General features: G+C 48.6%; 1 protein-coding gene across 1 annotated transcript in view; it reads right to left on the reverse strand.

Moving 5' to 3' along the window:
• ASXL2 (ASXL transcriptional regulator 2) overlaps nt 1-14,552 on the reverse strand; it is a 141,627-nt gene that overhangs the window by 88,889 nt on the left and 38,186 nt on the right. The window contains exons 2-3 of the mRNA XM_068279915.1: nt 6,642-6,724; nt 5,624-5,732 (exon numbers count right to left, since the gene is read on the reverse strand). Of these exons, the coding sequence (XP_068136016.1) occupies nt 5,624-5,732; nt 6,642-6,724 (192 nt within the window). The remainder of the gene's footprint in view (nt 1-5,623; nt 5,733-6,641; nt 6,725-14,552) is intronic.

Below are 14,552 nucleotides of genomic sequence, written 5' to 3' on the forward strand. Positions count from 1 at the left end.
TTTCTAGTTACACCCCTGTGACCACACCTTGGGCCAGAGGAGGCCACGAGGGGACATCCCTTAATGGCAGTATTAGCTCCGTATTGGTCCTGTGCTGATAATAATCACTTCTATAGATACTTTGAATAGTGGTAATTATTAACAAGCTGCTCCCCATCCCCTTCTTGCACCTCTGACACTGCAGTTGCCATTGGCAGGTTTTGGTGCGCCGTATCAATAGTTATGTATAACGTGCTTGGGGGGCCCAATGTAAAATTTGCCCTGGGGCCCACAGATTCTAAGGGGCCATTTCCAGTGGCCGCATTGCCGGCCAGCCTGTTCTTGAACAGTTAAAGGAGCACCCAGAAATGTGGGAGCTTCCCAACTACACCGAGACCAAACCAAAAGGGAATGCTCGTTACTGGATTATCTACTAGTCAAGTATCAGACAAAATATTCATATTTGAAGTTTGGTTTAAACATGAAAACACAATCTTTCAAATTAAAACTGTAATATCTGCGTAGAGCTCCCCCTGCTGGTCAGACTGGTTTGTCAGCTCAAAGAAGGCCTGTTTCTGCTGCAGTGTACTAGCGATAAGAGAAGTGCTATAGACATGACAGCACACTGCAGGTCAGGACTCGGAGGTCTTTCTAGGCCTACAAGAGAGCACACACTGTTCTGTGCAGAGATGGTCGATGAAATGCTACAAATGGTGGCTTGCATGCAAATTTCATGCAAACTGTAAGCAGCTTGTTATTGGAGCTAGCCAAATGTATTTTCTGTAAATTTGCATTGCCCCAATAACAAGCGGCATACAATTTGCATGCAAGCCATGATTATTTCCATCTCCTTGACCGTCTCAGCCTCTACGAAGAGGTGCGAATTTTGTGACATTGTTGCCATAGTGTACATGCCACACTCTCATTACTGTCACCTCATTATTTTATTCCCATTAGTGACATTTATTAGCGTGAAAGTCATAGTTCAGCGTCACATTAAAGTCAATGGGAATTGTTATTTTAAAGCGGATCCGAGATAAAAAAAACTAACTATAACAAGTAACTTGTCTATATATCTTATCTAAAGTTTAGATAGTTTACACAGCAAATCTAGCTGCAAACAGCTTTAATAGAATATGATTATTTCTTCCTGTGATACAATGACAGCAGCCATGTTGTTTGTAAACATTACACAGAGGCAGGCTTATCTGTATTTTGAGCAAAAAAAACCTAATCCCCTCCCTCCCTCCTCCCCTCTGCCGCTGAAATCTCTGGCTAGTAATACCTCCCCCTCCTCCTGCCCAGACTGAGCTCCCATGAGCCCTTGCTACTGTCTGAAAGTGCCTTGGCTCTCTGAAAACCTGTGGGCGTGGCTTGTTTAGTTTATAGGGAATTTGAGTATTAAAACAAAAACAGAAAAGTATTTGGCTTGAGGAATGCCCTATAAACAATAGGAAAGGAACACAATTATGCAATGAGTAAAAGTTCATCTCGGATCCACTTTAAGAAAAAAAGTCAGATACTTACCTAAGGAGAGGGAAGACTCTGGGTTCCCTTGTTGCAGTGGCAGCTCCACTGTATGAATCCCCCGCAGGGGACTTCGGAGGTCTTTGGGAGCGGAGTCCTACCGAAGACAGGCGGATCCATACTTCGTGTGCAGTGTGGAGCGGTGCGTGTGCAGTGTGGAGCGGCGCGTGTGCAGTGTGGAGCGGCGCGTGTGCAGTGTGGAGCGGCGCGTGTGCAGTGTGGAGCGGCGCCTGTGCAGTGTGGAGCGGCGCCTGTGCAGTGTGGAGCGGCGCGTGTGCAGTGTGGAGCGGCGCGTTTGCAGTGTGGAGCGGTGCGTGTTAGGGAGCACTCAGGCTCCCAAAGACTTCCGAAGACTCCCTCAGGTGGCAGAGACAGTAGTAGAGAAAGCAGTATTTGACTTAATTAGTTGAATACCGCTATGGGGAGTCAGCGCCGGAACGGGGACTGGGAGGGGAGAGAGAAGGCTCAATAGGACCCAGAGTCTCCCTCTCCTTAGGTGAGTATCTGGCTTTAAAAAAAAAAAAAAAAATCCCACTGACTTTAACAAACACGGCAGTGAACTTTCATGAAAGCGCACCTGATCTCAGAACTTCCTCTCTGCTCTGAAAGATAAGCAACAGCATAACAACATTTAAAGAAAAACAACGCTTTGTTACAGCTGATACAAATCCTACAATAAATCAGCAGTCTACTTCCTGCTTTCACGGAAGCAGGCATAGGGTTAGCATCCTGTGTTTACACATTAGCTGCTCTGCCGAGGCAGCCAGCTGACACAGCTGAGAGATCAAATTACACTTGTAATTTGTCACACATGAGAGGGTATTAGACAGGATAAACTGTATAAATACATACAGGGTGCATTTCTCTATGTTTTCCGTCTGTCCTGCGCAAGAGTTCAGGTCCAATTTTATGTGCAACGTACAAAGTTTAGTGCAGTTCTTATTTTGTTAGTAAATATATCCATGGAGAGTCCTGGCTGGATGGTTCCTCTGGTCCCTTTTACTGCTGAGATGACAGTGCAATTTTATTGACTAAGCTAAGCTCCTCTCCCTATCCTATAGATACTCGGGATGAGAAGGGAGGGGCTGCCAGTCTTTCACTATGACCACAGATGCCCTGACCCCACCCCTCCTTTCAATTCTAATGCTGGATGACTGCCTCTCTGTGGCCAGCATTGCAGCACTACAGCTCAGCGTATTCTTATCTCACCACACGCTACCAGTGTACGTATAACTGTGGTACCCAAAACAGCAATGAAAAAGTATTTATTTTTTGCAGACAGGGCATGGTGATGAGGAGTAAAGTACAGGATAAATGCTTTATTACACATTGGAACACTGCTGAGCTACAGTGCTGGCAGCAAAGAGCTAACCTTTCAACAGCAGAGGGTGGAGGTGGGTGGAGTCAGGTGACCTCCTTTGTGTAGGAGAAGAAATTACGGAGCCAGTCTAGTTGATGGTACCTGGTGGGAAACCTCATAGACCAATGGTTGCTATGCGTTCATGGCAACTAGGCTGAGACCGCTCATTTCTAAGAAATAGGAGACCCAGTGGGAAACACTATCTATCTGAATAGGTTTGGTAAGGTTGTGCAAGCGGAGGCCCTAATGCCGTGAATGAGGATCCTGGTGTGCTCTCTTAATTGATAGCGCCCCCTATTTCTCACAGATTAGTGGTCACAACCAAGTTGCCAAGAGCAGGGAGCGGCTGTTGGTCAATGAAGTTTTCCGCTGGGTCCCCTCAACTAGTCCGGCTGTAAGATCTGGGCACAAAGGGAATCCTCAGGAACGGCAGATATGAAAACAATGTGAGTGATAGCAGATTGTCCTAATTCAGCTTCACAAGCCATGAAAACTGTCACCACATGAACTATGGCATTTTTAGGAGAAGAAAGATAGATACAATTGTTTATTTCATTCGTTTATTTTCGCCTCCGGTGTCCTTTAAAGGGACTCCAAGGAGTGGCCAAATTTAAAAGAATGCACTTACCTGGGGCTTCTTCCAGCTCAGGGTAGGCGGCGAGGCCCCGCAGCGTCCTCCTGGCTCGTCTCCTTCAGCCTCTGCTGGCCCCCTGTTTTCGGCATCACCCGGGCCTGGTGTCGGCCGGCTCTTCCTGATTAATGATGCGATGCGTCATCACGCCGGCCGCAGTAATGACGCGAAACAGCCGGCGTGATGACGCATTGCATCATTAATCAGGAAGAGGCGGCCCGACCTGGGTGTCGCTGAAAACGGGAGGCCGGCGGAGGCTGATGGAGACGAGCCAGGAGGACCTCACCGCCTACCCTGAGCTGGAAGAAGCCCCAGGTAAGTGTATTCTTTTAAATTTGGCCACTCCTTGGCGTCCCTTTAAAGGACACCGGAGGCGAAAATAAATGAAATAAACAATTGTATCTATCTTTCTTCTACTAAAAATGACTTTTTAAGAAATTCCACAGTTTTATTTTATGTTTAAATCTACTTTTTAAGTTTTAACCTATTTATTGTTTTTGCTCAATGACACATTCATTGAAGTATGACAGAGCTAAAATGTATGAACTACTGACCCTTTTTATCTCTTTTCTGCTCTCAGAAGCCGTTTTCTGCTAGGAAAGTGTTTTATAGTTGTAATTTCTTATCAGTGAGAGTCACACTGTAGTCTGACTCAGACAGAAACTGCCACTTGCATACCTGATGTTTAACTCTTTCAGGCAGAGAAAGAAAAAAAGGAACCCAGCCTAGTTATTTGTGTTTTTGGCACTGAACATATACATGTCTATCTCATCATGTCACATGTCACCTCGGGTATCCTTTAATGTTTCTCATATGTAAGCATGTCACAATAAAGCTACCCATACATGGTACAATTAAAACGCTAATTTTTTTCATTTATTCAACCAAAATGATCGAATCGAATGAAAGTTTAAAAAATCCAATTGGACATGTTGGAAAAATCTTTATATTCGATCTAATGGAATAAACTAACAAAATTATCTAATGGAAAATAATGAACCAATGATACCATGTATGGGCACCACTCACTATTCTGACGTAACAGTAACGCTCAATGCGGCCTGAGCGATAAAAAGGTTTTGTATATCATTGTGTTTAACAAATAAAAAAAAAAACAAATAAAGCAGTATTTGTGCACCAGCTGGTATTACCGTATTATTATTTAGTATTTATATAGTGCCAACATGTCTTGTCCCATAACTGTCCCTCAGAGGAGCTGACAGTCTAATCCCTACCATAGTCTTATGTCTATGTATGTATCTTGTAGTGTATGCATCATAGGCTAGGGCCAATTTAAGGGGGGAAGACAATTAACTTGTCTGTATGTTTTTGAGATGTGGAGGAAGCCAGAGTGCCTGGAGGAAACCCACGCAGACACGGGGAGAACATACAAACTCCATGAAGAGAATACCCTGGCTGGGATTGGAAGCGGGGACCCAGCGCTGCAAGGCGAGAGTGCTATCCACTACTCCACCGTGCTGCCCCCCATGCTGGTAATGTTTTGTGAGCAGAGTTAAGGTGCGTACACACATGCGACTATAGTCGTTTGTAACGATCGTTCCCCGATCTTTACCAACGACAATTGTTACAAAAAACGAACCACCGACTATTAAGGCAAACGACGAACGAGCCAAATCGCTAAAAAAGAAAGTTCTGTCTCGGCAGATTTTAACCAACGACGATCGTTTGCAAAAGTAGTACATCGTTGGAAACGATCGTTCGTACTAGGCTTGACATGCGCATTTCACAATTTCTCCCTGAAACTTCTCATTTTTATGCGCAGGCGCAATAGTTGCTTTCTGTGATGTAACGTTCGTTCTAACGATCAGATCGTTACACACCTTTTAAAACTAACTTTACTTAGGTCGTTCTTTCATCAATTAAAAGTTTGTTCGTCGTTCTCAACGAACAATCGTTGTCGCATGTGTGTACGTAGCACTAGAGTCTACAGCTGATCACGAGAGATGAGGAGTGATGAAGTATCTCACACATTGCACAGCCCCATCTACATCACTTCAGCAGCAATGTGAGCGAGAATACACAGACGCCCAGCGAGTGGGGCTTCACCTCTCTGCCTGCAGCAGGTCACTGCGAGTCATCACAGCTGGCGTAACACAATGTCTTACCTTCAGTGTGTAAACCCCCATCCTGCCCGGGACCTTGTAGAACATGCCCTCTTCCCCCCGGGAGTTGGTGTGCAGCATGGCATTCAGGCAGGCCAGAGGGGAGGTGCCGCTGGAAAAGGAAACATCAGACAATATGGAGTCACTAGGCTGTGAGGGTGATTCACTACAAAGTCTCTTAAGTGTCGCGGTGCGGCCCCAGTCTCGGGCAGGGTCGCGGTGCGGCCCCAGTCTCGGGCAGGGTCGCGGTGCGGCCCCAGTCTCGGGCAGGGTCGCGGTGCGGCCCCAGTCTCGGGCAGGGTCGCGGTGCGGCCCCAGTCTCGGGCAGGGTCGCGGTGCGGCCCCAGTCTCGGGCAGGGTCGCGGTGCGGCCCCAGTCTCGGGCAGGGTCGCGGTGCGGCCCCAGTCTCTGGCAGGGTCGCGGTGCGGCCCCAGTCTCGGGCAGGGTCGCGGTGCGGCCCCAGTCTCTGGCAGGGTCGCGGTGCGGCCCCAGTCTCTGGCAGGGTCGCGGTGCGGCCCCAGTCTCGGGCAGTGTGGTCCCAGTCTCTGGCAGTGTGGTCCCAGTCTCTGGCAGTGTGGTCCCAGTCTCTGGCAGTGTGGTCCCAGTCTCTGGCAGTGTGGTCCCAGTCTCTGGCAGTGTGGTCCCAGTCTCTGGCAGTGTGGTCCCAGTTTCTGGCAGTGATGCTGTGCGGCCCCAGTCTCTGGCAGTGTTGCAGTGTGGTTCCAGTCTCTGGCAGTTCTGCCCCAGTTTCTAGCAGTGATGCTGTGTGGCCCTAGTCTCTGGCAGTATGGTTCCAGTCTCTGGCAGTGTTGCAGTGTGGTCCCAGTCTCTGGCAGTGTGGCCCCAGTCTCTGGCAGAGTTGCCCCAGTCTCTGGCAGAGTTGCCCCAGTCTCTGGCAGTGTCACAGTGCAGCCCCAGTCTCTGGCAGTGTTGCAGTATGGCCCCAGTCTCTGGCAGTGTCACAGTGCAGCCCCAGTCTCTGGCAGTGATGCTGTGCTGCCTCAAGCTGTCCTGCTCTCACCTGATCTCCTTCAGCCCTTCTCGCTGGATGACCTGCAGGATCTCCTTGTGGCTCATTGGAGTGTTGTGATATTTCTCCAACACCTGCGAGGAAGAGAAGAATTATCACGTCTCTATTCACTGACATCATCACATCACATCTCTGTACTGCACATCAGCTACACCAGCCATCATGAAGTAACCCTAAATTATAAGTAGGGATGCTTGGTCCATTATTACATGATTCAATTCTGTGTGCCAGAATTCCTGAAAATTCAGTCCGATTAGCAGGCCTTCCTGATTGGTAAGTGCAGCATAGCTGTGGGTGGGCAGATGGTGCTTGGGAACCGCCCACTTTCCATTGCATGCCTGAGGAGGGAGAATCCCAGTATAAGTTTTAGCCAGCCGTGATTTCATGGGGGTCACCCGTCCGTTTACTAAATAAAGCTGCTAGAAATTCAGAATCAGAATCAGAATCAGATTTATTTCGCCAAATACAGCAAGAGCTGTATTCGGAATTATTTGTGGTACACATGGCATAGACATAGTATAGGAAAACAAGACACACAACAAAACGCACAAAAATTTAGACAGCAGTAATGGTATACGAGTCCTGGGTCAACACATGGCACATTGTTGCATCCGTGCAGGGGCAGTCCAATTAGATTATTAATATTAATAATAATGATGATGGTGGTGATGATGGCCCCCCTTGCTAGGGCCTGCCAGTAGGCGGACCTGGCAGGGGGAGGATGGAGGGAAGTGTTACAGGTTTCCGTCTAGATAATAAAAACACTAAGTATATATTGGCTGGGGTTACTCTTTAAAGTGGACCTGAACTCTTACACAGGACAGAAGGAAAACAGAGAGAAACGCACACTGTATGTTTCTACAGAGTTTAGCCTGTCTAATCCCCCATCATCTATGACTAATCACCACTGTAATTTGATCTTTCAGCTGTGTCAGCTGGCTGCCTCGACACAGCAGTTAATTTGTAAACACAGGATGTTAACCCCATGTCTGCTTCCATGAAAGCAGGAAGTATGCACACTGCAGATTTAATGCAGGTTTTCTATCAGCTGTAACAAAGAAATATTTTTCTTCAAAGGGGAACAGAAGTAAGAGGTATACAGAGGCTGCCATATTTATTTCCTTTTAATCAATACCAGTTGCCTGGCAGCCCTGCTGGTCTATTTCTCTGCAGTAGTGTCTGAATAACACCAGAAACAAGCATGCAGCTAGTCTTGTCAGATCTGACTTTAAAGTCAGAAACACCTGATCTGCTGCATGCTTGTTCAGGGGCTATGGCTAATAGTATTAGAGGCAGAGGATCAGCAGGGCTGCCAGGTAACTAGTATTGCTTAAAAGGAAATAAACATGGCAGCCTCCATATCCCTCTCTCTTCAGTTCGCTTAAAGAGAACCTGTACTGAGTAAAATTATTTAAAATAAACACTCAAGGTAGCTTCAAATGAACATTAGATAGTTACCTTGCCATCAGTTCCTCTCAGAAGCTCACCATTTTCTTCTGACAATGATCCCTTTCAGTTCTGACAACATTTTGTCAGAACTGAAACATATCAGTTGTTGTCAGTTATATATCAGTTGCTGTCAGTTACAGCTGAGAGGAGAACTGATGTGTCCATGTTTCCCTATGGTTCAAGTGGGCGATGTTACAGTTTAACTGTGTGCTGACCAGAAAGCTGTTATGGTGTAATGACCATTTTCAAAATGGAGGACAGAAAATTCCATTGATCACAGTGGACAAACAGGACGCAGGAGAGGATAAAGAGATTGAGGAGTAGACTACACAGGAGGTAAGTATGACTTGAGTATGCTAATTTTGACTTTTAATTTTCGGTTCAGGTTTTCTTTAAAGGGAAGGTCCGAGGACTTTAAAAATAAAAAATCCACTTACCTGGGGCTTCCTCCAGCCCCTGACAGCCTCCCTGTACCCTTACCACAGCTCCGGTGGCTCCCGGTCCTCTCCGGTGGAGATGCCGACCTCGCCAGGTCGGCTTTTGCGCCGGTTTCTTTTGCGCTTCAGCAGGCGGCTCACTGGTCGCGCTGACGTCATCCGGACTGTACAGCGCAGGCGCAGATCTACTGCACTTGCGCAGTACAGTCCGGATGATGTCAGTGCAACTCTGAGAACCACTCTCACAGGCGCAGTGGACACCGGCGGTGAGCGGAGCTATGGCGAGGACACAGGACAGCTGGCAGGGGCTAGAGATAGCCCCAGGTAAGTGGATTTTTTTTTTATTTTTAAAGTGCTTGGATGTGTCTTTTAAAGGTTATTATGCTGTTGCTTATCTTTTACAGCAGAGAGGAAGTTCTGCGTACAGGTCCGCTATAAACAACTCAGCCGCTGGCATTTTCTGTGCTTGCAGCGGCTAATATGTACTTTCCTTTCAGACACTTTGATGAATGAGGCCTGTTGTGGTGAAAGAGAAACCTGCACTGTATGGAGATATTTCCAGCAATCTGTGCTTCTATCCCACATGCACACAAGGCAGCCCGTAGAAATAGCACAGAATCCCTAATTAGCTGCATTTCAGAGCTTCAAAGCTTGTGCGGAGTCCCTAAGTGCAGAAAATCAGCCAGATAATTGCCTCTTCCCAGAAATATCTGTACCTGAGGGGCTCCTACATGACAGAGCGCTCTGTATTCCACCCCAGAGGGGCGCACTCAGCTGGCAGCTCCAGAGAATTGCACAATTCACCACAGTCCCCCTGCACAGCACTGACCATGTGACACAGCATACTGTGACAGGAAAAGACTGGGCTGTATTCTGCTATACATACCCAGACTCATTCACCCCAGACAGGTCTGTGCCCCCCCCCTACACTCAGCACTGCCAGGCACACACCAAAAAGCAGTAGCTGGCGATTGTGATTGGTCCTATGTAAAGGTGCATACACACATCAGACTATAGTCTTTGGAAACTGAAAGATCACAGACCAATCTTACCACCCTTCATGTAGTATGAGAGCCATACCTACACAGTCTATTCTATGGAGCTGAACTCCACATCAGAAAAAAATATCTTTGCAAGATGCTGCACACACAGATGCTGTACAGACACAAAAGATCAGTATCTGCAAAAGATCTGTTCCTGCCAAAAATCCATTCCTGCAAATTGCAATGATAGTCTATGAGATCTGCAGATCATCATACACACATGATTTAACTGACATTCATCTGCAGATCTGAAAATCCATCCTGGTGGTTCTGATCTGCAGATGAATGTCTGTTAAACAAGGTGTGTATGATGATCTGCAGATCTCATAGACTATCATTGCAATTTGCAGGAACGGATCTTTTGTGTCTGTACAGCATCTGTGTGTGCAGCATCTTGCAAAGATTTTTTTCTGATGTGGAGTTCAGCTCCATAGAAAAGACTGTGTAGAATATGGCTCTCATACTACATGGAAGGGTGGTAAGATTGGTCTGTGATCTTTCAGTTTCCAAAGACTATGGTCTGATGTGTGTATGCACCTTTAGACTGCACATCACTGCAGTCTGCATGCTAGGCTTGAAAGTGATGCCCCCTGCCTGTGGAATATGGCAGCACACACACCCCAGGACTCATGGCTGCACTGTGAACTTGCGGCTCTGCATGAACGCAGATGAGGGATTTGCAAGGCTTTGCGCACTGTTCAGAAATGATGCATTATGGGTCTTGCTTTTTGGACATGGGTCAGAAAGTGATGCCATGGACATTTGTTTAGCTTTTACAGAAGCCAGCGTCCAGCTTCTTTGGATGATTCAGCACCGCCCCCTCCAATAGCGTGATGGAGAAGCGGGACTGCGGAGAGTCTAGCAGCAGCCGGATGTTATTGTCTCCCCGCATCGCCGGCCTGTGTGACAGACGGGGAGACACTTGGCTGAACCCTGGGATACTGTAAATCTCACTGGCCTCCAGCCTCCTCCATCCACTTCCTGTGGGATCTACGGCACACGCTAATCCATTCCAAATAAAGCCGTCTAATCCTGCCGGACCAATCTGTCCGCTGTCTGCATCAGTCTGTGCCTCGTGGCTGCCCGGTCCGCTCACGAGTGCTACAGGCAAAACAGGGGGCCGTGATGCAGAATGTGTCTGTGCCCACTAACAGAATGCTGAGCCAAATAAACACGCCATGTATACACACGCTAACGGGAGGCTGTGATGCAGGATGGGTCCGTGCCCACCTACAGAATGCTGAGTCAAATAAACACGCCATGCATACACTCGCTAACGGGAGGCTGTGATGCAGGATGGGTCCGTGCCCACCTACAGAATGCTGAGTCAAATAAACATGCCATGTGTACACACACTAATGGGGGGTTGTGATGCAGAATGTGTCCGTGCCCACCTACAGAATGCTGAGCCAAATAAACATGCCATGTGTACACACGCTAACGGGGGCCGTGATGCAGAATGGGTCCGTGCCCACCTACAGAATGCTGAGCCAAATAAACACGCCATGTGTACACACGCTAACGGGAGGCTGTGATGCAGGATGTGTCCGTGCCCACCTACAGAATGCTGAGCCAAATAAACACGCCATGTATACACACGTTAACGGGGGCCGTGATGCAGAATGGGTCCGTGCCCACCTACAGAAGGCTGAGCCAAATAAACATGTCAAGTGTACACACACTAACGGGAGGGGGGGGCTGTGATGCAGAATGTGTCCATGCCCACCTACAGAATGCTGAGCCAAATAAACATGCCATGTATACACACGCTAACGGGAGGCTGTGATGCAGAATGTGTCCGTGCCCACCTACAGAATGCTGAGTCAAATAAACATGCCATGTGTACACACGCTAACGGGAGGCTGTGATGCAGAATGTCTCTGTGCCCACCTACAGAACGCTGAGCCAAATAAACATGCCATGTGTACACACGCTAACGGGGGCCGTGATGCAGAATGGGTCCGTGCCCACCTACAGAATGCTGAGCCAAATAAACACGCCATGTGTACACACGCTAACGGGAGGCTGTGATGCAGAATGTGTCCGTGCCCACCTACAGAATGCTGAGCCAAATAAACATGCCATGTGTACACACGCCAACGGGGGGGCTGTGATGCAGGATGTGTCCGTGCCCACCTACAGAATGCTGAGCCAAATAAACATGCCATGTGTACACACGCTAACGGGAGGCTGTGATGCAGAATGTGTCCGTGCCCACCTACAGAATGCTGAGCCAAATAAACATGCCATGTGTACACACGCTAATGGGAGGCTGTGATGCAGGATGTGTCCGTGCCCACCTACAGAATGCTGAGCCAAATAAACATGCCATGTGTACACACGCTAACGGGAGGCTGTGATGCAGAATGTGTCCGTGCCCACCCACAGAATGCTGAGCCAAATAAACATGCCATGTGTACACACGCCAACGGGGGGGCTGTGATGCAGAATGTGTCCATGCCCACCTACAGAATGCTGAGCCAAATAAACACGCCATGTGTACAAACGCTAACGGGGGGGCTGTGATGCAGAATGGGTCCGTGCCCACCTACAGAATGCTGAGCCAAATAAACATGCCATGTATACACACGCTAACGGGGGCCGTGATGCAGAATGGGTCCGTGCCCACCTACAGAATGCTGAGCCAAATAAACACGCCATGTATACACACGCTAACGGGAGGCTGTGATGCAGGATGGGTCCGTGCCCACCTACAGAATGCTGAGTCAAATAAACACGCCATGTGTACACACGCTAATGGGAGGCTGTGATGCAGGATGTGTCCGTGCCCACCTACAGAATGCGGAGCCAAATAAACATGCCATGTGTACACACGCTAACGGGAGGCTGTGATGCAGAATGTCTCTGTGCCCACCTACAGAACGCTGAGCCAAATAAACATGCCATGTGTACACACGCCAACGGGGGGGCTGTGATGCAGAATGTGTCCGTGCCCACCTACAGAATGCTGAGCCAAATAAACATGCCATGTGTACACACGCGAACGGGAGGCTGTGATGCAGAATGTCTCTGTGCCCACCTACAGAACGCTGAGCCAAATAAACATGCCATGTGTACACACGCTAACGGGAGACTGTGATGCAGAATGTGTCCGTGCCCACCTACAGAATGCTGAGCCAAATAAACATGCCATGTATACACACGCTAACGGGAGGCTGTGATGCAGGATGTGTCCGTGCCCACCCACAGAATGCTGAGCCAAATAAACATGCCATGTGTACACACGCTAACGGGAGACTGTGATGCAGAATGTGTCCGTGCCCACCTACAGAATGCTGAGGCAAATAAACACGCCATGTGTACACACGCTAACGGGAGACTGTGATGCAGAATGTGTCCGTGCCCACCTACAGAATGCTGAGGCAAATAAACACGCCATGTGTACACACGCTAACGGGAGGCTGTGATGCAGGATGTGTCCGTGCCCACCTACAGAATGCTGAGCCAAATAAACATGCCATGTGTACACACGCTAACGGGAGGCTGTGATGCAGAATGTGTCCGTGCCCACCTACAGAATGCTGAGCCAAATAAACATGCCATGTGTACACTCGCTAACGGGAGGTTGTGATGCAGAATGTGTCCGTGCCCACCTACAGAATGCTGAGCCAAATAAACATGCCATGTGTACACTCGCTAACGGGAGGCTGTGATGCAGGATGTGTCCGTGCCCACCTACAGAATGCGGAGCCAAATAAACATGCCATGTGTACACACGCTAACGGGAGGCTGTGATGCAGAATGTCTCTGTGCCCACCTACAGAACGCTGAGCCAAATAAACATGCCATGTGTACACACGCCAACGGGGGGGCTGTGATGCAGAATGTGTCCGTGCCCACCTACAGAATGCTGAGCCAAATAAACATGCCATGTGTACACTCGCTAACGGGAGGTTGTGATGCAGGATGTGTCCGTGCCCACCTACAGAATGCTGAGTCAAATAAACACGCCATGTGTACACACGCTAATGGGAGGCTGTGATGCAGGATGTGTCCGTGCCCACGTACAGAATGCGGAGCCAAATAAACATGCCATGTGTACACACGCTAACGGGAGGCTGTGATGCAGAATGTCTCTGTGCCCACCTACAGAACGCTGAGCCAAATAAACATGCCATGTGTACACACGCCAACGGGGGGGCTGTGATGCAGAATGTGTCCGTGCCCACCTACAGAATGCTGAGCCAAATAAACATGCCATGTATACACACGCTAACGGGAGGCTGTGATGCAGGATGTGTCCGTGCCCACCCACAGAATGCTGAGCCAAATAAACATGCCATGTGTACACACGCTAACGGGAGACTGTGATGCAGAATGTGTCCGTGCCCACCTACAGAATGCTGAGGCAAATAAACACGCCATGTGTACACACGCTAACGGGAGACTGTGATGCAGAATGTGTCCGTGCCCACCTACAGAATGCTGAGGCAAATAAACACGCCATGTGTACACACGCTAACGGGAGGCTGTGATGCAGGATGTGTCCGTGCCCACCTACAGAATGCTGAGCCAAATAAACATGCCATGTGTACACACGCTAACGGGAGGCTGTGATGCAGAATGTGTCCGTGCCCACCTACAGAATGCTGAGCCAAATAAACATGCCATGTGTACACTCGCTAACGGGAGGTTGTGATGCAGAATGTGTCCGTGCCCACCTACAGAATGCTGAGCCAAATAAACATGCCATGTGTACACTCGCTAACGGGAGGTTGTGATGCAGGATGTGTCCGTGCCCACCTACAGAATGCTGAGCCAAATAAACATGCCATGTGTACACACGCTAACGGGGGCCGTGATGCAGAATGGGTCCGTGCCCACCTACAGAATGCTGAGGCAAATAAACACGCCATGTGTACACACGCTAACGGGAGGCTGTGATGCAGGATGTGTCCGTGCCCACCTACAGAATGCTGAGCCAAATAAACATGCCATGTGTACACACGCTA

This window comes from Hyperolius riggenbachi, chromosome 4 (genome assembly GCF_040937935.1).
Source record: "Hyperolius riggenbachi isolate aHypRig1 chromosome 4, aHypRig1.pri, whole genome shotgun sequence".
NCBI lineage: Eukaryota > Metazoa > Chordata > Amphibia > Anura > Hyperoliidae > Hyperolius > Hyperolius riggenbachi.